Raw genomic sequence first — 22295 nt, 5'->3', positions numbered from 1 at the left:
TTCCCATAATCCAATCACTCCCCACCAGGCCCCACCTCCAACACTGGGAAATTGGGGGGTACAATTCAATGTGAAATTTTGTGAGGGGACGCAGATTCAAGCCATGTCACTGTTCATAGTTCAAAGTGACAGCAAAGATTCACTTGCACCTGTGATTTCTATCTGGAAACTTCCAGGGAGAGACTGATTTGTGTGAACTAGGCTGAGCAGCCACCTCTGGTTGGATGGCCAATCACCAGCAGGGCAGACTCAGCACAATTGTGAGGGTGCCCATTCAGGCAGCACTGGGCTCAGGTTTCAGAGGGGGGTTGGTGGAGCTCCCAAAAGCAGTCATTGCAGAAAGTAACTATAGTGTCACCTGTCATGTCTGCCTGGCCAACTTTTTTTTTTTTTTAACCGTATTGCTCTTGAGCTTGAGTTTGTCTTATATTTACTGAATACTTTAGGTATGCAGTAGGAAATGAGTGGTTAAAGAGAAGAAATAAAGAAGGGAAAGTGATGACAAACTGAGCATGGCCAGTAGAAAAGTGAATCCAGCAGAGGAATGAGGAAACTGTCTTTGCCCATCAAATATTCTGCTTTTTGGGGACATGTTGTTGACCTTAGCAACCATCTGTGGGTGAGGGAAGCTCAGCAAAGACCATTAGTCCTGTCGTGCTGACGAAGCCCAGCAATATTAAGCATTTAATGACCTTTGTCTCTGGAGAGGTAACATTCCAGCCAAAATGTGGAGCCAGCTATCTGCAGAAAGAGCATTCCTGCAAGTGCAGAGGATCTTTAGCAAGAGCAAGCTGCCTTTATTTTGGGAACTCAAAGAGGCTCAGTGGGGCTGGAGTGAGTGAAGGTAGAGGAAAGGGAGGCGGTGAGAGCAGAGAAGGGACCAGGGGCCAGACCAGGGGAGGTTTCTCAGGTCACAGTTAGGATCCTGAATCCTGTTTAACTGTAAAAGGAAGCATGGAAGGGTTTGACATTTGTTTCCTGCTGTAACAGGGCACCACCCGCTGGATGGTTTAGAACAACAGAAACTTTTCTCGCAATTCCAGAGGCTAGAAGTCCAACAGCAAGCTGTCAACAGGGTCACACTTCCTCTGACAGCGCTAGAAAAGAATGTGTTTCAGGGTGGTTCTCCCACCTTCTGGTAGCCTCTGGTGTTCCTTGACTTGTAGATGCCATCTCATCCCCACGTTTCTTCATATCCTCTTCCCCCTGCAAGTGTCTGTGTCCAAATTCCCCCTTGTTATAAGCACAGCAGTTATATTGGATTACGCCCCATCCTCTCAATCTTGTTTTAGCTTAACTACCTCTGTAGAAATCCTATTTCCACATAAGGTCACATTTAAAGGTACTGGGGTTAGAACTCCAACATATCTTTTGCAGGGAGGGGGACACAATTCAATACATAACAGTTTTAAACAAGGAAGTAACATGATGTGTTTTTAAAATATCATACTGGCTGCTGGGTGGATTATGAATTATGAAAGGGTCCTTCGAGGAGCCTCCTGCATTAGTCCAGGTGAAAGATGGTGGTAGTTTCGACCAAGGGGTGGCTGTGTAGATGGAGAGAAATGGTTTCCTGGGTGTAGCCTTGGCCTGAGCCTGTGGTATAAGCAGGAAGTGAGGCAGCTTGAAGCCAATGATAATAATAGAGATTCAGGTATTACAAACTCTTAGCTAACGTGAAGCAACTATGAAGTACTCACTAAGCCTCATGCTCAATTAGCTGTTCTTAATCTTTCCCATGAATTATCTCATTTAATCCTCCAACTCCCTATGAAGTAGATATTATTATCGCCCCTACTCACAGATGGGGAACATGAAGCTGAGCACTGTCTAGGAACTTGGCTGAGATCCCACAGCTCACCCCATAATGAAACAGCTATTTCCACCCCAGTCTGTTGCCGCCACATCCAGACTCTTGGTGACGTTTCAGCAGTCTATTTCAAAACATGCTGAAGGCTTGTTTGCTGAGACTGGAGATTTATGGCACAGAGGGAGATAAGATTGGATAGGTCAGTCTCCTATTTCCATCATTTATGACTATTTGTCTTATTCTTCAACTATACATACACACACAGAGATATACAGATATCTATCTATATCAATGCTAATATTGAGCTGTTAGCATGTTCTGGGCCTCATTTTACATCAGGGTTTGTCAATCACAGCACTATTGGCATTTTGGCCAGGTCATTCTTTGACGTGGGGCTGTCCTGTACATTGCAGGATGTTTAGCAGCATCCCTAGCCTCCACTAGATGCCAGTTGCGACAACTAAAAATATCTCCAGACAATGACAAATACCCTCCGAGGGAAAAAATCGTCCCTGGTTGAGAATTACTATCCAATACTTCACATTTAATATGTCCAGGAGCCCCATTAGGCAGGTACTGTTCTGATTCCATTTGTGGGAGAGGAACTCGAAGCTCAGAGATGCTGAGATCGATGTCCCAGATGATATAGCCAGGGTTCATATAACCCCTCCAACATCCAAGTCCATGGTAGCTGTTGACAGGATGCTTGCTGACTGGATTGCAGGTGGCTTTGACATTGAGGCAGAGATGTTTATACGTGGCTAAGCACGATAGGAAACCATGAAAGGTTTTTGACCAGAGTAGTGATCTGAGAAAAGCAGAAGTCTACAGAAAACTCAGAGACACCTTTCCATCTTCAAAGATAACTTCACATTTGGGATCCTTGGGCCTGGAGTCAGAAAGTATTAGAGGGTAACCCCATCCAGGCAGGAAAGTGTTCCAAAGACCGCTGAGGCTTCTCTGCTTCCTCCTTTACTCTTCTCTGAAGAATTTTTTTTCTCCCAAATTAGATAAGATCCTCTAGGCATCCTGTGTCTTGTTACTCCCTAGACATTTTGGTAATAAGAGCATAAGGATTAATTACACCCCCTGCCCCGTGGATGTTTACATTTGACCTTAGCCAAAAGGCTGAGAAGCGATGTGAATGTTTAATGCAATTACTGTTCACTGGCTCCCAGTAATTTCCAAGATGTAAGTGGGCAGTGAATAGAAAAAAATCTCCATTTGCTAACAAAGCTACAACGTGGCCTTTAAATTCAATTAAAACCACCTACCATTTTTTAAACTTTTATTCTAAGTTCAGAGGCAACATCACTGTGTAATCCAACAGGAATGCAATGCATCTATTCAATTATTACTGGTTGACAAAATTGTATGAGGCCTGATGAATGCCAATTGATTCCATGACAGTGAAATTAAAAATGACAAAGCATTAAAAAAAGAAACACTTACTAAAAATCCAGGAAAGAGATAAAAGAGGAAAAATAGGCACTCAACTTCCTCACGATCTCCTTTCCAATAAATATCTTGTGTGTAGTATGTAGCATGTTCTTCATAAATTCATCAGAAGAAATAATCCTTCCTCCTTTGACATGCAGCTCTGGATTTAGGGAACTTAAAAGGTTCTCCTTTGCTTGATCTATTTCTCCTTACAGTCCAAGGCATCTAGTCCCAAACTACATTGTCTCCGGGCAGTCCTGAGTGCTCCCTTCTATCTCTTACATTGTCAAGGTTTTAGTGACAGCATTACAAATAGACATGACCACTGTGCCCGTCCCTGACTCACTGACACACTTTTAATTTAGATCTTCCCCAGAGCAGAAAGCACCTCATTCATATTAATTTTATTTTCCAACTACTTTAATTACTATTCTATCAACTCCAGAGTGGTTAAGTTTAAGTTTAAAGGCTCCCAGTTTCTTAATAGAGTGCAGTGCATCTTCAGTGTAAAGTGGTCATTTGCAGAGCAAACAGTAGCTCATTCCAATGCCACTGGGGTTGCTCTCCAAGAGCCAGGTGAGAAACCCATCCTGACCAGGGCAAGGTGGACTTGAGACCAATTCTTCTACAGAGGGAACCATCTCTGAAAAGAGTATAATACGATAACAGACGGTGATCTTGTTCTGTGTTCATGGTCAGCTGACTAGAGCAAGTAGCTGGGTGACTGAGATAATGTATGGCCAACCCAATATTTAAACTGCCTACATTTCTGAGCACCTATACTTTTATTCACTTATTCATTCATTCAGTCTGTAATCCCAAATCTAGCTTGAGCTCACTGACTTCTTAGCCTCTAGATGAGTCAGGCTCAACTTCTCAACTTCCCCCTGGTTGAGGTTCAAAGCCTTTGGGATTTCTGCAAACTGCCAGGAGGCTGGACACTGTATCCACACATGCTGTCTCTCTTCTGAACTCTCTGCCTGATATGAAACTCAGCCCTGTCCTCAATCCACAAACACCAGTCCCTGAAGCTCATTCGTACAATGTACTCACAAATTTAATGGGCTCTGATGGTGAGGGTCTTAGGGAGGAATCACTGGAGCTCTGTATAGAAAACAGCTTACAGCTGTTAGGTACTCCTTGTCTCAAAAGCCCACAGCCTCCCTGATACACGGGGTTTTACATGGCCCTTCATCCCCATACAGTGCGGTACATCTCACTAGCAGCTCTCTCCTCTCCCTTCCTTCTTCCTCTCCTTTTCAAGAGAAAAACAAAATTCCTCAAATTTCCTCATGCAAAGAGCCTAACCATTCTTTAGTTACTAGGAGGCTTCTCAAGTATCCCCTTCCAGCCCCAAATAAACTGTAAGGTATTTTACCCCAAGAAAAACAATTTACCTTAAGATAAATTTGGGTGCCAGCTCTTCAGAAATGTGAATGGCAACTCATTACGATTATGAAATCATTTATTGAAGTACATACAGTATGTTAGATACTAGGGAGACTAGAATAATTAAATTGGGCTTATGCACTGGCTACAAAAATGGCTTGCCATCCAGTGGGTTATACATGAGACAGATGGCATGTGGAAGAAGGAAGCCAGTCAGTGAGAGGGAAGGAGCAGAGTCAGTTGCTATGGGATCCCTGAAGAGGGCAATGGAATTGGTTTAGGGATGGATTATAGAGCGAGTGCAGGGTCTCTTCAGGAAATGGAGGTAAATGTCTGGTCACATCCAAATTGTTAGCCAGATGTTTTACCCCAGAATCCTGCAGCTTGTTTTTCTGTTTTGTTTTGTGTTTTGTGTTTTGTTTTTGTTTTTGTTTTTGAGATGAGCGTTGCTCTGTCACCCAGGCAGTGGCATGATCTTGGTTCACTGCAACCTCTGCCTCTTTGGTTCAAGTTATCATCCTGCCTCAGCCTCCTGAGTAACTGGGATTACAGACATGCACCACCACGCCTGACTAATTCTTTATATTTTCTTTCTTTCATAGAGACTGGGTTTCACCAAGTTGGGCAGGCTAGCCTTGAACTCTTGACCTCAAGTGATCCATTCGCTTCAGCCCCCTAAAGTTCTGGGATGACAGGCATGAGCCACCACATCTGGCCTTCTTTAGCTTATTTAACCCCAGTTGAGTCACCCACTTCTGATACCATCATCACAGATGAGCCCTGTCTGATTTCACAGGGCCCTTGTGAGTCAGAGATGAGACCACATTAAAACTTGTATAGCCTCTAGAAATGGAAAAAATGATGGTGTCTGTTTACAAAAGCAATTCTAAATAAAACCAATACCAATTTAAAGTATAAGAAGTTCAAAGAAGTTCTGACTTGTTCAATAACGACTACTTTCAGCTTATATAAAAATCTACTATCTGACTCTTTTCCTCCAAAATACCTATCTATCTTTTTGTTTTTTGAGACAGGGTCTCACTCTATTGCCCAGGCTGGAGTGCAGTGGCACAGTCTTGGCTCACTGCAACCTTCACCTCCTGGATTCAAGTAATTCTCTTGCCTCTGCCTCCCAAGTAGCTGGGATTACAGGCATGCCACTATACTGGATAATTTTTGTATTTTTAGCAGAGACGGGTTTTCACCATGTTGATCAGGCTGGTCTCAAACTTCAGGCCTCAAGTGTTCCACCCACTTCAGCCTCCCAGAGTGCTGAGATTATAGGTGTGAGCCACCATGCCCAGCCTATTTATTTTTTGCTTTCGTCTTTTGGATAACACAGTAAGAAACTTTTGGTAAAAAGTGGAATTGATCACTTGTTCTTCACTTCTTTGTTAATCAGTATTCTCAGGGAACAGGGGTTGTTAGAAATTTCAGATTAAGCAACTCCTTATCAGAGGTCTCTTTTGTGTCCAGTGCTGATATCAAAGACTTTCTAAATTTGTCATCACCATCAGCATAATCTACTGAGTTTAAAACTCTCATAGGGCCTTGTGGTCACTGATCTCTTTATCAGATATTATCATCTGGATGTATTTATGAAGTTCAGTTAAATGGTGGTTGAGATAAATAAGTACTTAACCCAGGGCATTTTCTAAAACCTTCAAAAATTCAAATCTGAACCTACACTTATTTTCACGTAGACTTCCTAAAAGACGGGATGGTAAACTGTGGGTATATTCTGGATGGCTCCAGGTAATTCATGTTTATTGCTATTAATATCACACTTATCAACAAGTTGGCTATTGACAACAGCCAGTAGGGCAATATCTTGGCATTTGTTGACCTCTGCTCTTTCCAAAGGTTGAATTTGTTCTCGGAGGTGACTTCTGCATCTCAAAGAATTTGGGTCAGTGAAAATATCTCTACACCAGCACCACCTGGCCTTCTAATAACACAATACTTAGGTTTAACTATCCGCACTAAGCAGATGGTGAGGAGTCGGCGAGTATTGAGTCAACTCCCAACTCCATTGAACACAGCTAATTAATGAATTATAGAACTGAGCCTTGCTGACTATTTAGTTCGATGCACTCGTTTAATATCAGGACATCCAGATATCAGTTGACTCACAGAGTGCCTGGTGGCTTACCCATGCCACACAGCTGGTTGAGATCAGAGATGTAGGGAGAGCACTGATCTCCTTATTTCTCATTCAGAGAACTTTGTACCACATCATGTAGCTGATCCTAAGCAATTTTTAGGGTCCAGATAAATCATTTTTAGTTTTTTCAGACTGGCTTGAGTTTTCAGATGATGCTTTGGCATTCACTATCTTATACATATTAAGGAAGTTACATAAACGTTGGAAATAATGTTTTCCTCCCCCTCTCCCCCACACACACCTCCAATTTCTAACTTTCCCTCAACTGAAAAGTTAACCCATTTTTTTGGTTTATACTGATTATTTAATCAGAATTCGCTGATATTTGGGAACAATGCTACACTGTCTTGGTCATAGATACAATACTTCAAAATGCTCTTCCAATTCTGTGAAGAAAGTCAATGGTAGCTTGATGGGGAATTGAATCTATAAATTACTTTGGGCAGTATGGCCATTTTCAGGATATTGATTTTTCCTAACCAGGAGCATGGGATGTTTTTTCATCTGTTTGTGTCCTCTCTTATTTCCTTGAGCAGTGGTTTGTAGCTCTCCTTGAAGAGGTCCTTCACATCCCTTGCTAGTTGTATTCCTAGGTATTTTATTCTCTTTGTAGCAATTGTGAATGGGAGTTCACTCATGATTTGGCTCTCTGTCTGTTATTGGTGTATAGGAATGCTTATGATTTTTACACATTGACAATTTTGAAAGTAACTGTCAAACAGCATCACATACTACAGAGAATTCTTTCATGAAAGGAAGATCAAATGGATGCAGGAAGCTTCATTGTTGTCTTATTTTGAGACATTGCCACAGTGACCCAACCTTTAATGACTACCACCCTGATCCATCAGCAGCCATCAACATCGAGACCATACCTTCTACCCGCAAAAAGATGATGACTCCCTGAAGGCTCAGATGACTGATAGCATTTTTTTTTTTTTAGCAATAAAGTATTTTTAAATTAAAACAAACCAAAATGCTCTTAACTTGTAGCTGTGGCCAATGGAGTTGTGTTGGAAAATGAGACAGGGTGAAGGCTCCTGCTAATGACATTCCCTCTGCTTGGAAGGGAGCTGTGGCTCTGAAAGGGCTGATTGTGGAAAATCAAGTGGCAAGCAGGAGCTAGAAAGGAACCTGGCCCTTCCTGGAGCAGCTGTGGGTTTCTGAGGACAAGTTCAGGGCCTTCCCAACTCTGTGAGGAGTTGCTGAGGACATGGTGTAATTAACCGAGGAATCCCTGTACACTTCAGATGCAGTGAGTAAGTGCATCATGCATCTCAAATGGTGAATGTGCTGTTTTCCTAACAATCTCAGGGTAAGATTGTTAGGGAAACAGGATGACACCATTTTAAAATCAACTCCATCTTAAAACTAGCAAGGCACATTCCTTGCCGGTCACGACCCATGATCATGAAATGTTAACGGCTGAGGAAACAACTTAATAAAGCTTGCAAGGAGAAACTCCTACTGCAATGAGATGTCCGGGTGTCCTGATATCGCATAATAATACATGCTTTAAGATGATTCTAGACATGCTGTGATGTACTTACACACTAAAATACCAAAAATAACTTTCTTTGAATTAACAAAGTAATACATTTTGTCACGCTGTCAGCCCACCCTCACGTTGTCATAGCTTGGCTTTTACATAGATAAGATCCTTGTATAAGAAAGAATTAAAACAAAGATGGCGCATTTCTCTGCTTGCTTTCTGAGGATGCCCTGCTCTGCAACTGAGTAGCTTTCAATAAACTATCTCTTCTCAGTGCTCTCTGTGGCTTCCCTTGAATTTCTTTCTGCACGAGATCCAAGACACTCTCTTGGTGTCTGGATAAGGACCCACTTTTGGCAACAAGTTTTCTGTCTTTTGGGAAAAAAATTTCCTCATTTCTTCTAGATGTCCCAAGGTGCTTCACCTCATATTTACACCTAGAACTCAAGTCTGACCTGTAAGAGACTTAGGAGGCTGAGGGCCCACGTCCCTCTGCAGCTCAGGGTCTGCTTGTCCTCCAACTCCCATAGCCTACTGTTTAATGGGCACTGCGGTTTTTCACTGAATAGCTTAGAATCAAGAAAATGGCTGGGCTGGGTACCGTGGCTCATGCCTGTAATCTTAGCACTTTGGGAGGCCGAGGCGGGTAGATCACTTGAGGTCAGGAGTTCGAGACCAGCCTGGCCAACATGATGAAACCCTGTCTCTATGAAAAATACAAAAATAAGCCGGGCACAGTGGCAGGCACCTATAATCCCAGCTACTTGGGAGGTTAAGGCAGAGGAATCACTTGAACCCGGGAGGTGGAGACTGCAGTGAGCCAAGGTCATGCCATTACACTCCAGCCTGGGTGACAGAGCAAGACTCTGTCTTGAAAAAAAAAAAAGAAGAAGAAGAAAATGGCCTATGAGCAAGCCTACAATTTGGAGCAGTTCTCTGAGGTAATGGACAATGGCCAGCTGTCTTCTGCCTTGATTACTGGGAAAGAGGGAAGGAAATTGGACTGACATGTCCAGGTTCTATACAGGCTATGTGTGCTTTGAATTTGATGAAGTCTGTGCTAGCCATGAAAGTGTGACAGAATGACTATGAGCTGGCAGCTGGTTGTGAGTGTGGCTCAGAGTAGGTTTGAGGGTCATTGGTGAAAACCAGACTTGTCATAAGAACTGCACAATGAGCAAGGTCCCATGGCAGTGTCTACGTGTGTGTGTGTGTGTGTGTGTATGTGTTTAGAGGAGGCACTGTACAGGGAAGAGGCTAGAAAACTCCCAGCTTCAAGTTCTTTCCTCCCATGAGAACCCATTTTCATATTTTGTAGCAAACCTGGAAGGGCCAGTCCTTCTCTGAGCCATCCTCCTTGTTGATGGCCAAGCATTTGTAAGAAACAAGAACTCCATCTTAATAAAGTCTGACTGCCCTAGTTGTCTACTAGATGTGCCACACTGGGGCACAGGCAAACCCTTGATAGAGGTAGCAACAGTGACCTCAGAGACATTTGGTACCTCCTCCTGACATGCCCAAAGGAATTGTGCATGCTACAGCCATGCCTGCCCTGTGGCTCCACTTGACTTGATGGGGAGGGTGTGGACTGCCTGGTTGCACCGAAGAGGAGGGTGGCAAAGAAATAAGGCTGGAAAAGGCTGGCTCTGCCTTCCAAGGCAGAAGCTATATGCCTGGGAAGGAAGTCAAGAGCATGAACTAGACCTTCAACTTTTACATGTGGGCATACCATTCTTTTCTTCAGTTGTACTATAGGCTGCTCCCAGCTCCAGGGACTCTGCTACTGGCTGCAGCAATGGTTCCAAATATTCCTGCTTCTTTGTCTTCATGCCTTTTGCAATGTGGCCTCTCATCAAGAGATAAAGTTCACTTACCCACCCTTGCCTCTAGGCTGGCCTCAGGTCTTGCTTTGGACAACAGAAATGTGGTAAGTAAGTAACAGTGTGCCAGTGATGAGCCTTGTTCTTAAGAGGCCTTGCAAACTTCCACTCATCCTCTTGGGCCCCGCAATGACCCTGTGAACAAGGCTGGGCTAGCCTACTGGATGAAGAAAAACATGTGGCCCAGTCACCCCCATTGACCTAGTTCATAGTTGCCAGTTCCCAGAAGGAGAGCCAACTAATTTACCTGCAGTTAACTGCAGACACATGAGGAACTCAGGTGAGATCAGGAGAGGTGTCTAGCTGAGCCCAGCTGAAATTGCTAACCCACAAAATTACAAGCAAAATTGATGGTTGTTTTAGGCCACTAAATTTGGGGGTGATTTGTTTCACGGAAATAGATAATAGACACACACCCCAATGGGAGTAGGTTAGGAGAAGACCTGGGCTGTTGCTGAGGGTGGGAGCAACAGCCAAGAGTCGCCTGAGGTCAGGAGCCTCAGCAGGTAGGACTTACCCTGAGGCCCTCCTGGAAACTGGGCTGGGGAAGCCAGAGTCACAAAATAGGATGGGTTGGGAAGGAGCCTGGGGCACAGCTGGCAGGAATAATAAGGACCAGCACACGTGGTTACCCTGGGCAATAAATAAAACTTTAATAATGACAAGGAGTTGCTTTACGCATGCGCTGTTTCCAGATCCTCTCTTCTTCCGGGCTTTAGGTCTTGGTCACATCACTGAAGTGGACTCTCCGTGATATAAAATCCTGATTTATTAGCATTAAGTCACCGGGGAATTCTGATATGCAGAAAAGATTTCGGTTTGTTAGGCCTGTGATGGACCGTTCCGGTTTCTTTGCAGGGAGGAAGGATTTGCGATCATTTGCATGGTATGTTAAACGTTTTTTTGGTTCTTCTGACTTGAAAACTACATTCATTTTTATTTCTCCTCTTTTTGTGTTTTTGCCCTCTGCTTCCTCTTTCTCAGCTTGATTGGCATCGTCACAATTATGGCTGTCATGGTTGTCCTCTTGTCTGGCCTTATTTTTTGCCATTGGACCCAGTCCCACTCCAGACAGAAATGAGGAGCATCTAAACTTTTCAATGTAGGGTAAAAGCTGATTATTTCTCAGAGCCCGAGCAAGCCTCATTCTCTCTACGTGCTTACTGACGTTCACCTGCTCTCGTTGCGGCATTTGAAACTCCTCTGGCAGCACAATCACCTTTGCTGTCCATATTTTTTCTAGGGGTCCACAAATAGCACAAGGAGAGGCATGTTCTTTTTGATACTCCATTGCCCGTTTGTAGTCTGGAGACTGCAGCTGTAGTTTCTTGAGCATTCTCCATTCTTCCTCTTGCTTGTAAGCCAAAAGCCTTCTTGCTGCTATAGTGTGAATGCCACCAAGACGCTGACAATGGGAAAAAAAAATGTTAAAATCACAGTAGCACAGGGGCAGGCAGCACTCACAGACACAATTCACTAGTAGCTGGTTCTCCCTCCATTGCAGAAAGTGTTTGAGCCCCCGTGTAGTGGAAAACAGGATGAACCTTTGGAGTCAGATAAGCCTGGGTAAAAATCCTGACTCTTCTCTGACCTACAATGAATTCAGAATAATGTTATTGACTTTACAGAGTCATGGTGAAGCCTCGACAAGACAACATATATGAAAGTGACCAGTGCAAGGTAGGAGCTGAATAGATAACTGTTTTCATAATTTGTTATTACTTACCTTTCTAATTGGGACTTGTCAATAAGGGTATTTTGCTGTGCAAGCGTGGAAGCCACTAGCACACTCAGCCAATGTGAGTTCACTGTTTGAGAGGCATCTCTGTTACTGGTGGTTTCTGAACCTTTGGCTCTCCCTAGCTAAACTGGCTGGCTTCAGTGAGGCCTCTGTGTGAAAACTGCGGGACACTTACTAGGATCTCTTTTTCCAAGGGAGAGTATTTCCCGAGGGCAATCCGTGGGTCTGATCCATAGAATTTGCTCCATGTCCTGGAAGAACAGAAGCAGGAGTATCAGAATTCTAAGGGGTTCTTCCTACTTTTCCCTCCTGGAGTGGGAAGACTCACAAAGGGTTATGCTACACTAGCCAGGCTGAGGCTGCAATGAGCAGGGGTTTCTGTAGCCACTGGGTGGGCTCCTCCACTTGGCTTCTTTCTGACATGGACAGATTAAAGCACAAGTCACACTTACCCCAACGGTGAAGCAGAACTCATATTCTCTTGGCAACACATTGGGGCTTGATCCTGAAAGGAATAGCTGGTATTAAATACTCTGACTGGCTTTTTGTTCTTCCTTTCTTGGGCCATTGCATCACTAGCCTTCTGTTTTCCAATATTCTGACAGTAATTCTCCCATTCTCTGATTGAACTCTGGCAATAGGCTAGGAAGGGGATGTTCATGTCTGGAGTTTATTTCTAAGACAAAGTGATGGGGGCCTGAGGGTCAGTCACAAATATTTCTTGCATCATAACCGGCTTACTTGGGTGCTATTGTGAGGTCCGAGTTCAAGACATCAAATGATCCCCTGGGGTGAAATGGACACACACTACCAGGCTCCTGGTGTGCTGAGTCCAGAGGAAAATGGATAGAGAATGTGGCTGGGAGGCAATCTGACCATGTCACTGCCATTGACAAACCCACAAGACTGATCAGTTTTCACAAGAGGAAGACTCACTCAACTAAAGTCTCTCTCTGGTTTTCACTTGTCTCTTCAGCCTTAGCTCCTCATGCTTGATCAACACCACACTATCCATCATTCTCAAAACAAGCATCTAAGCTGTTGTTCATAGTCCCCTCATGTGTTGGATACCTCTCTTGTCCTTGGCAACTTGCTTGTCTCTCAAGACTCAGCTTAATTGTTGCCTCCTCTGAGTGTCTCCTTGCAGAATAGATGACCCTTTGTCCATGTTCTCATAGCACTGAAAGCATCATGCTATGGTGCTTTCTCATGTATCGACTTGCTTGGTAAGTCAGATTTCTTGGTAAGTCTGTCTCTCCCTCTATTGAAAAAAGGTACCAACAGCATCTTATTCTTCAGGAATGGTGTAGGGCAGGTTGCTCAGTTTGCTAACTCAGTAAACAATTGTCCTGAGTCCCTGGTCAAAGGTTTGGTCAAGAATGGCACTGATGCGAACGGATATTGCCAAAACCCTATGGTAGGTAAGTTGGCAATATGTGTCAAAAATATAAGTGCATTTCACCCAGTTATGTGTACAAAATAAATTATGCACAAGGTTGGTCAATGCAACCTTGTTTGAGGTGACAAACCTCATGGCAAACTCAAATATTCATTAATCAGGAATTGTTCAGAGAATTCTGGTTAGTCATACAATGGAGTAACACAGGAGTATAGGACTATAGGAGTGAAAAAGATCAAGGAAGAAAGATCTTATATGGAAATAACTCCAAGAAACATAATCAAATGCAAAAAGTAAGAGGCAAACATATTTAAATTCTACACTACCTTTTTGTATTGGGGAGGGAAAAAATAAGCACATATATATTTGTATTTGCATAAAGCAATTTTAGAATAACACAAATACTAATAAAACAGTAGGTATTCAACAGATGAAGCAGTGGTGGGAATGAGCCGTTTCATGGTTTACATAGTTATATTGTCTTGAATGTATAACCACATGAATGTATTACATATTTGAAAAAATAAATTTAAAACAAAGAAGCAGCTCATGGGAAAAGATTGCCATGTTGTCTCTGACAAATACGGGTCCTAAAGCTCCTCTGCCTTACCAGAAATCCACAGTAGATATTTAGAGTTGGGCCAGTGCTCAGATCCATGTAGGCACTAACTACAGTTAGTTGTTCCAGTTGACACAGGAAAATTCAGTTACCTGGACCGTCTGTAAGCCTGGATACATCAGCAGAGGGCCTCTGAGCAGTGAAGAAAATGCCTTCTCCAGTGAATTCACTGGCTTTCCCATGTGTCCCACACTCAGCCGCTAATAGTGACTGTGAACAAGCCATATAATACCTGGCACATCATATGCATTCAACAAATATATGTGGAACAATCAATGGGATCGTTGGACTCTAATTGATGGAATATCATGTACCCATTAAAAATTGAGTCTTTCACAGGAACCGAAATCCAAACACTGCATGTTCTCACACATAAGTGGATGTTGAACAATGAGAACATACGGACACAGGGAGGAACATTACACACCCAGGGCCTGTCAGGGGGTGGGAGGCTAGGGGAGGGATAGCGTTAGGAGAAATGCCTAATGTAGATGACAGGGTGATGGATGCAGCAAACCACCATGGCACGTGTATACCTATGTAACCCACACGTTCTGCATATATACTGCAGAACATAAGTATAATCATTAAAAAATTGAGTTTTAAAAAAATTTCCAATAATATGACATAATGGGATGCATAAAAAGGCAGACTGTAAAACTTATATAGGGTATAATTTGGATGCTGTAAAAATACAAATATACAAGAGGGGGAAAAAAAAGACGGGAAGGAAATACGCAGTGACACTGAGGTTACTTCAGGCTATGGGCTTGTAGGGATGTTCCAGGACTGGTGATGCATCAGCAGCCTGGTCAACTCCAGGTATTTAGAAGGAAAAGCTATGGCCCTGCCACAGCAGGCACAGGCAGGAAAAAGTGCTGTTGTCAGGGTCCAGCTCCTCCAGACTTCAGAGAAGAGGAGGGTGAGAAAGGTCACACCTGGGAGGGGGTTACTATGGCAACGAGGCTCTATGTTGTAAGCAAGTCCGGTTTTCTCACACCTGGTTCCACAAACTTCTGCTTTTAGCTCACTTCCTTCTTCCTTGTCTTTCTCTCAGTTTCATTCCCAGGCTTTTTGCTTTTGTTTTCTTGTAAAGATATTTTCCACCAATTACTTTTACATTATGTCTTTTTCTTAACTTTTACCTGGTTTTGTCCTGACTTTTGTTCACAGGCATCAGTCTCATCTCCTGGTTCATTTTCAAATTCTCCTCTTGAACTGCCTTTCACATCTGTCTTTTATCTTTTACTGCATGTTTACTTTATTTCTTTGTCTTGTAGCCTTTATCTTTTATATATATTTCATTTATTCTTAATATTTGTAAACACTTTTACCTATTGTATCAGGGTTCTTCAGAAAATGGGCAATACACTTTGTGTGTGTGTGTGTGTATACATATACACACACACATATATACAAATATATACACATATATGTATGTATACAAATCCTAGTCTCACATATGAAAGAGAGAGATTTACTATTTATTATTTATTTTATGGAATTGTCTCACATAATTATAGAGGCTAGCAAGTCCAAAATCTTTATCATAGGCTGGCAGGCCAGAGGGCCAGGAAAGAGTCAATGTTGCAGTTCAAGTCCAAAGGCCATCTGATGGCAGAATTTCTTCTCGTTCAGGAGAGGTCAGTCTATCATTCAATTCAGGCCTTCATGAAGCTCATCCACATAATGCAAGACAATTTGCTTCATTCAAACTCCACCGATTTAAATGTTAATCTCATCCAAAAATATTGTCCCAGAAACATTCGGAATAATAGATCATATCAAATACCTGGACACCATGGCCTAATCAAGTTGACACATAAAATTAACTATTATATCTACTTATATTTCATAGGTTTTTAATGATTTGCTTAAATGTATTATAGTTTTTAAATATCAGGCTTTTAGTTTCTATACATAGTTTTGCCCGTTATTGGACTTTATATTAACAGATTCACATGGTATGTATTCATTTGTGTCTGCTTTGTGCCCCTTCTTATGAAAAAAAGTTGTTATAGTTCTCTTATTGATATGCTTGTATATTCCTTTTTATTATCATTTAGCATGATTATGCTGTGATTTATTTATCAGTCATCTGTTGCTTACATTTAGGTGGTTTCTGATTTGGGAGAGTTCTTGAATATGTTTCCTTGGGGTTATGTGCATACTTTTCTCTACCAATTCACATTCCCACCAGTAGTGTATGAGAATCCCTGTTGATTCTCCTCTTGCCAATGCAGGTAGATGGTTTGTGTTATCTTGGGTGGTTTTCATTTACATTTTTCTGGTTACAAATGAAATTGAACACTTTTGCTATTGGCCATTGAAATTACCCTTTGTGAAATGTCTATTCAAGTCTTTTGCTCACTGTTTTCTAGTTTTTCTTTTCTTACTGATATGTGAGATTTCTTTATATGTTCTTGATATAGGCCCTTTGTCAGTTAAATGTGTTGCAAATATCCACTCCTACTCTACAATTCACCATATTACTTTCTTTAAGGTGTCTTTTGATGAATGGAAGACCTTATTTTTATACTAGCTGCACTCTAATTTATCAAGCTTTCCTTTTACGGTTAGTGCTTTCATGACTTATTTAAAAAGTCATCTCCTACCTTAAGAAGGAGTGATAATTTCACATACAGTATTATACACACACACAGATACACTTACACACATACAAACATACACACACAGACACTCATAGACACATACATATATACACACAGACATACATGCATACACACGTAAATACACATACACACATAAACACACACACATACACACACATATACACACAGACACCTACATACACAGAGACACATACACACACTCAGTGATATTCTCTTCTGTCACTCTGAAACCTTTGATATTTTTTCTTTTGAACTTTGTTAACTTCTTATCCTCATTTTATAAACTTTATTTTTCCACCTGATTTTCATTTTAGTATATTTTGCAACTTAATTTTATAATGGCTACCAAAATGTGTGAGGGTGTGTGAACAATTCATACACAAAAACCTGGGACTCCCCACCCTCTCGCAGCTGCCCCAGCAGCCATCCCTGGGCTCTGGCGCCCTCTGGTGGATCTTGCAAAGGCTGGCTCTCCAAAGACCCACATGCCATCTCCCCGTCTCTGAGGCTGAGTCTATGCAGATAGCCACCCTAATTTATGGGAATGGTGCTGCTTCTTAACATTGCATGAGATCCAGACCTTATATGAAGAACTGTGCTCTTTAAAATCATAGTCTCCACTACAAAATCATTGGCTTAGGGCACTGATGGTCCCCTCCCCCCATTTCTGGGAAGTGTCTTCTAGGTCAGTGTTTCTCAAACGTTAACATGCATGTAAATCTCCTGGAGATCTTGTGGAAATGCAGAGTCTGATTCTGCAGGACTGGGCTAGGACCTGCACCTCTAAACAGTTCTCAAGATAAACAAAGTTGTGACTCTCTGTGTGGGTCACTCCATAAGAGGTGCTTCTCAAAGCTTGTCCCTGGACCAGCGGTGGCAGCAGCAGCATCACCCAAAACATACAGACTCTCAGGCCTCACCCAGAACTACTGAGTCACAAGCTGCATCTCAACCAGTTCCCATATGAGTGGCAGGCATGGGAAAGTGTGAAAGGAAGCTGGCCTGGGAAATGCCCTCAGCTGCTTCCTGTGAGGGCTCAGATGATGCACAGCCTATGTAGAGCACCTGTGGACAGAATTCTACATGTTCCACAGCAACGTGCCTTAGACATCCCGGATTCCAAGCTTAGCCTCCTCCCATCTTGGCATAAAAGAGTCCTTTGATGCTCAGCTTCTTCAGTCTCCTTCCTTTCGGCATAAGGGTTGAGGAGACACTGGCTCAGGCAGGCTTGTTCCAAACCATTACCTAGGCATAGGGCTGGCTGTGCTTCTTTGAGGAGCCTCTTTGGGAGGTCCACCCAGAAGAGTAAGACCCAGGAGCAGGAAAGGCCAATTCTCATTTAGGCCTCTGGGAGAGGCTTCAGCCACACCAAGGTGTCACAAGCTCGATCTTTGCTTCTTCTATCTCTCTTAGGGGAGCAGATTATTTACTGGGGAAACCAAAACCCTGCAAGGGTGATTTTCATCAAACATCAGATTCTCATCAACAATGTTGCCATTCCTGCCCGAATGAGTCTGTTATTTCCCTCCACCAGAGTTTCAGCTGGGTTCTTTGCAGGCCCTACCAACAAGCACCTTCCCTCAGAGATGGACTCTGTCCCTCTGGAGGACAAGCAGATGATAAACAGACATCAGGGCTCATGAGGGGGGATTTTCTCTAGCCCTCCCTTGGTGGATTAAATTGAGACTATTGTCCAACACCACATTCTCTTTCTGAAAGGAGACCTTGGGAATCCCCCTGTGGTTGCCTCTGTTGCTATTAAAATCCACCGAAGGGCATGAGGAATTCTTTTCTGAAGTACAGGAGGGATTGGGTTCTTGGATTTGGAGAGGTAATATGGTAGGCATTCATCTTCACGGTAAGGCCAATAGATGCACATTTTGAGGACCAACAGGCTCCCAAAAATATGTCTCTAGATGCCTGAATTTTCTCTTTAGAAATATGGTCAGTTGAGGTCACCAAATAAAACCCTCAGGTGTTAGTTGACTTTCCTGATGGGTTTTGATGCCATGATCCTAATAAAGAGATACTAGAGTATGGTGGTCAGCAGCATGGGTATGGAGTCACTGGTGTGCTGGTAAACGTTAACAACTGGCTCTCTAAATGAAGTTGATAAATGTAGCAAATAAAAATACAGGGCATTTGTTAAATTAGAATTTCAGATATGTCCCATTTACTTCATATAAAGAATGATTCATTTTTATTGAAGATTCAAATGTAATTGGGCATCCTATATATTATCAGGTAATCCTATTTCTGGTTGGGCTGTGAGGAGAGGGGTGCCTCTTGCCACTTGCCAGCTTACTGTCTCTTTTTCCTTTTAACATTAATGCCTATGTCATTTTTTTTCCTTCCAACTTTTATTTCAGATTCAGGGGGTGCATGTAGGTTTGTTATATGGGTGAATTATGTGTCACAGGGGTTTGGTGTATAGATCATTTTATTGCCCAGGTAATAAGTATAGTATCCAATAGGTAGTTTTTCCACCCTCACTCTCCTCCCAGTGTGCCCTGGTGTCCATTGTTTCCTTCTTTGTGTCCATGTGTACCCAATGCTTAGCTCCCACTTACACGTGAGAACATGTGATATTTGGTTTTCTGTTCCTGTGTTAATGCACGTGGTTTATCATGGGTTTATTCTTTTAGGTTGATTCCATGTATTTGCTATTGTGAATAATGCTGTGATGAACATATGTATGCGTGTGTTTTTATCATAGAATGACATAGGTATATATAGAATAATGGGATTGCCAGGTCGAATAGTAGTTTTGTTTTCAGTTCTTTGAGGAATCTCCAGACTGCTTTCTGCGAAGGCTGAACTAGCCTACATTCCCACCTGCAGTGTATACAGCTTACTATCTCTAGGGAGTGGTGTGAACTAGGAAGCCTCTGTTCCATACGTACAACTAGGATGGTAATATGAGCTGTCTTAGAGGGTAGTTGGGAAGAGGGAGTGAGAAGTTACATTCAGGGAAATGCTCAATATAGAGCTATTGAGGGTCCTGGATTGTGGCAAATACTAGTCTCTGAATATTCATTGCATCACTCCAATCATCACAAACAAACATTTTGGTCCAAGAAAGGGTGGAGACCACCATTTTCTCTGCCCTCTCCAGGAACTCTTGTTGGGCTCCTGATCTCAAGTGGAATTTATTCTTGACAATCCTGTTATGTCTCCTGACAAACTAGACAAGGTCTGTCTTAGCGTAGCCTTGCTTCTGGCAAGGCAGACACTGTCTGCTTGGAGTCTTTGACAACTTTCATCTACCTAAAACATTCTAACCCCAAGGAGGCATTCATCTTCCCTGGGGACCTGGTAGGCTGGACTTGTAATAGATTTCTGTAGCCAGTGATGAGTCTAATGGATTATTTCTATTTAAGGGGCAGATTATTTATATCTATGAATAAATATTTCTAACATTTCAAACTTATTTTAATAGTTTCATTGAGGTATAATTGATAAAATAAATTAAACATAATTAGACAAAATCTAATGAGCTTTATGTATATAAACAGCTATCCTCACAATAAGATAATGAATAGATCCATCATCCTCCAAAGCTTTCTCATGCCCTTTGTAATCTCTCTTTCCCCTCATTTCTGTCCCACAACCACTGATCTGCTGTCTGTCACTATAGATTACTTTCCATTTTCTATGATTTTTAATAAATTGAATCACACAATGTGTACTCTTTTTAAGAAATAAACTTTTTTATTTAGAATAGTTTTAGATCAATGGACAAAGTACCCCAGGGCCATCTATGTGGAGGCTGTGCATCATCTGAGCCCTCTGATGTAGGCTGTGCATTGTCTGATCCCTCACAGCCTCACAGGCAGCAGCTGAGGGAATTGCCCAGGCCAGCTTCCTTTCACTCTTTTTTTTTGAGATGAAGGTCTCACTCTGTCACCAGGCTGGAGTGCAGTGGCGCCATCTCAGCTCACTGCAACCTCTGACTCCCGGGTTCAAGCAAGCCTCCTGCCTCCGCCTCCCGAGTACCTGAGACTACAGGTGCGTGCCACCATGCCCAGCTAATTTTTGTATCTTTAGTACAGATGGGGTTTCACCATGTTGGCCAGGATGGTCTCGATTTCTTGACCTCATGATCCCCCTGGCCTCCAAAAGTGCAGGAATTATAGGTGTGAGCCACTGCAACTGGCCCCTTTCACTCTTTACCATGCCTGCCATTCTCCTGGGAACTTGTTGAGATGCAGTTTGTGATTCAATAGTTCTGAGTTGGGCCTGAGAGTCTGCACGTCTTGGGTGACAGTGTTGCTGCTGCTGCTGCCACTGGTCCAGGGACATGCTTTGAGGAGCACCTCTTATCGAGTGACACACACAGAGAGTCGTAACTTTGTCTCTCTTGGGCCAGCAGTGTCGGCCTCAGCTGGGAACTTGTTTGAGGTGCAGGTCCTAGCCCAGACCTGCAGAATCGGTCTCTGCATTTCCACAAGTTCTCCAGGAGATTTATATGTATTTTAACATTTGAGAAGCGATGACCTAGATGACACTTCCCAGAATGTAATAGAGGAGGCTATGATTTTAAAGAGCACCACTCCTCATGCCTTCACAACTTCCCTGAACAATTGGGCTAGAGATCCTCTTAACTCTCCACGGGCCAGTGCACAAATGATTTAGCTGTTCCAAAACACCATTAGATTATGGAGGAAGGGTATTAACTGTGGTTTCTCTTATCTTTAAATAATACCTTCCTGTATTAGCCTGGCATGAAGATGGCGCCAGGCAAACCAGACTGTGATTCTGCTGTTCCCACCAAACAAGACAGGGCAGGGGACAAGTGGGATGGGAGCCTCTCCATATTTGGAATGTTCCTTTCTGCCTGCAAACAGGCACCAGCCTACCAGCTGTACCTGCCATAACTCATTTAAATATACATATATTTAAAACAATAGTAATAAAGGTTCTTGGAAGATGGATTGAAAAATAACTACTCCTGTGAATATAGATTATGACTTTAGGTTAGTGGGCAACTAATATGATGATCAAGTATGAAAAAATAAAAATAAAAGAAGCCTACTTCTGATGTCAAAGCTATCAAAAAGTTACCAAAACATTCCTCTTCTCTTTTTTTTATTATGCTTTAAGTTCTGGGGTACATGTGCAGAACATGCAGGTTTGTTACATAGTTATACATGTGCCTTGGTGGTTTGCTGCCTCCATACCCCTGTCATCTACATTAGGTATTTCTCCTAATGCTATCCCTCCCCCATGCCCCCACCCTCTGCTATCCCTCCTCTAGCCCCCCCAACCCCAAAAGAAAAACAAACAGTGCATGTTCTCACTCATAAGTAGGTGTTGAACAATGAGAACACATGGACACAGGGAAGGGATATTCCTCTTCTTAAGGAATATGTTATTTATTTTTTACAAGTTTCTTTTTCTGAAAGCTTCTTTTTTTTATTATGTATATAGTCATATTATTGAAACTTTATTATTATTTTTTATTGTACTTTAAGTTCTGGGGTTCATGTGCACATCACGCAGGGTTATTGCACAGGTACACACATGCCATGGTGGTTTGCAGTCTCTGTATCCCCTGTCTGCTATATCAGGCATTTCTCCCAGTGTTTTCCCTCCCCAGCCTCCCCACCCTCCACTGTCCCTCCCCCTAGCCCCCCATCCCCCAACCTACCCCAGTGTGTGATGTTCCCCTCCCTATGCCCATGTGCTCTCATTGTTCAACACTTGCCTATGAGTAAGAACATTTAGA

At 42.6% G+C, this 22295-nt stretch overlaps 1 protein-coding gene across 1 annotated transcript; it reads right to left on the bottom strand.

Moving 5' to 3' along the window:
- Positions 1–10806: 10806 nt before the first annotated feature.
- On the bottom strand, positions 10807–12569 carry CUNH10orf120 (chromosome unknown C10orf120 homolog). The gene is made up of 3 exons (XM_017497906.2): positions 12369–12569; positions 12092–12167; positions 10807–11580 (listed from the first exon to the last, which is right to left on the bottom strand). Exons 1-3 carry the CDS (start codon positions 12482–12484, stop codon positions 10891–10893), a joined length of 882 nt encoding a protein of 293 aa, XP_017353395.2. The 5' UTR covers positions 12485–12569; the 3' UTR covers positions 10807–10890.
- Between the last annotated feature and the right edge of the window lie 9726 nt (positions 12570–22295).

This window comes from Cebus imitator, unplaced genomic scaffold (genome assembly GCF_001604975.1).
Source record: "Cebus imitator isolate Cc_AM_T3 unplaced genomic scaffold, Cebus_imitator-1.0 Scaffold235, whole genome shotgun sequence".
Classification (NCBI taxonomy): Eukaryota; Metazoa; Chordata; class Mammalia; order Primates; family Cebidae; genus Cebus; species Cebus imitator.
The sequence above is the reverse complement of the archived record's forward strand: the minus strand, read 5'-3'. Positions and strand labels throughout refer to the sequence as shown.

Bases quoted from the DNA above. Each gene is read 5' to 3' on its own strand.
- CUNH10orf120 (XM_017497906.2), bottom strand. From the start codon at position 12,484: ATGGCCCAAGAAAGGAAGAACAAAAAGCCAGTCAGAGTATTTAATACC. The intron at 12,168-12,368 runs GTAAGTGTGACT...CTGTTCTTCCAG, and splicing joins AGTTCTGCTTCACCGTTGGG to GACATGGAGCAAATTCTATG. The intron at 11,581-12,091 runs GTAAGTGTCCCG...TCCCATTGTCAG, and splicing joins CCTTGGAAAAAGAGATCCTA to CGTCTTGGTGGCATTCACAC.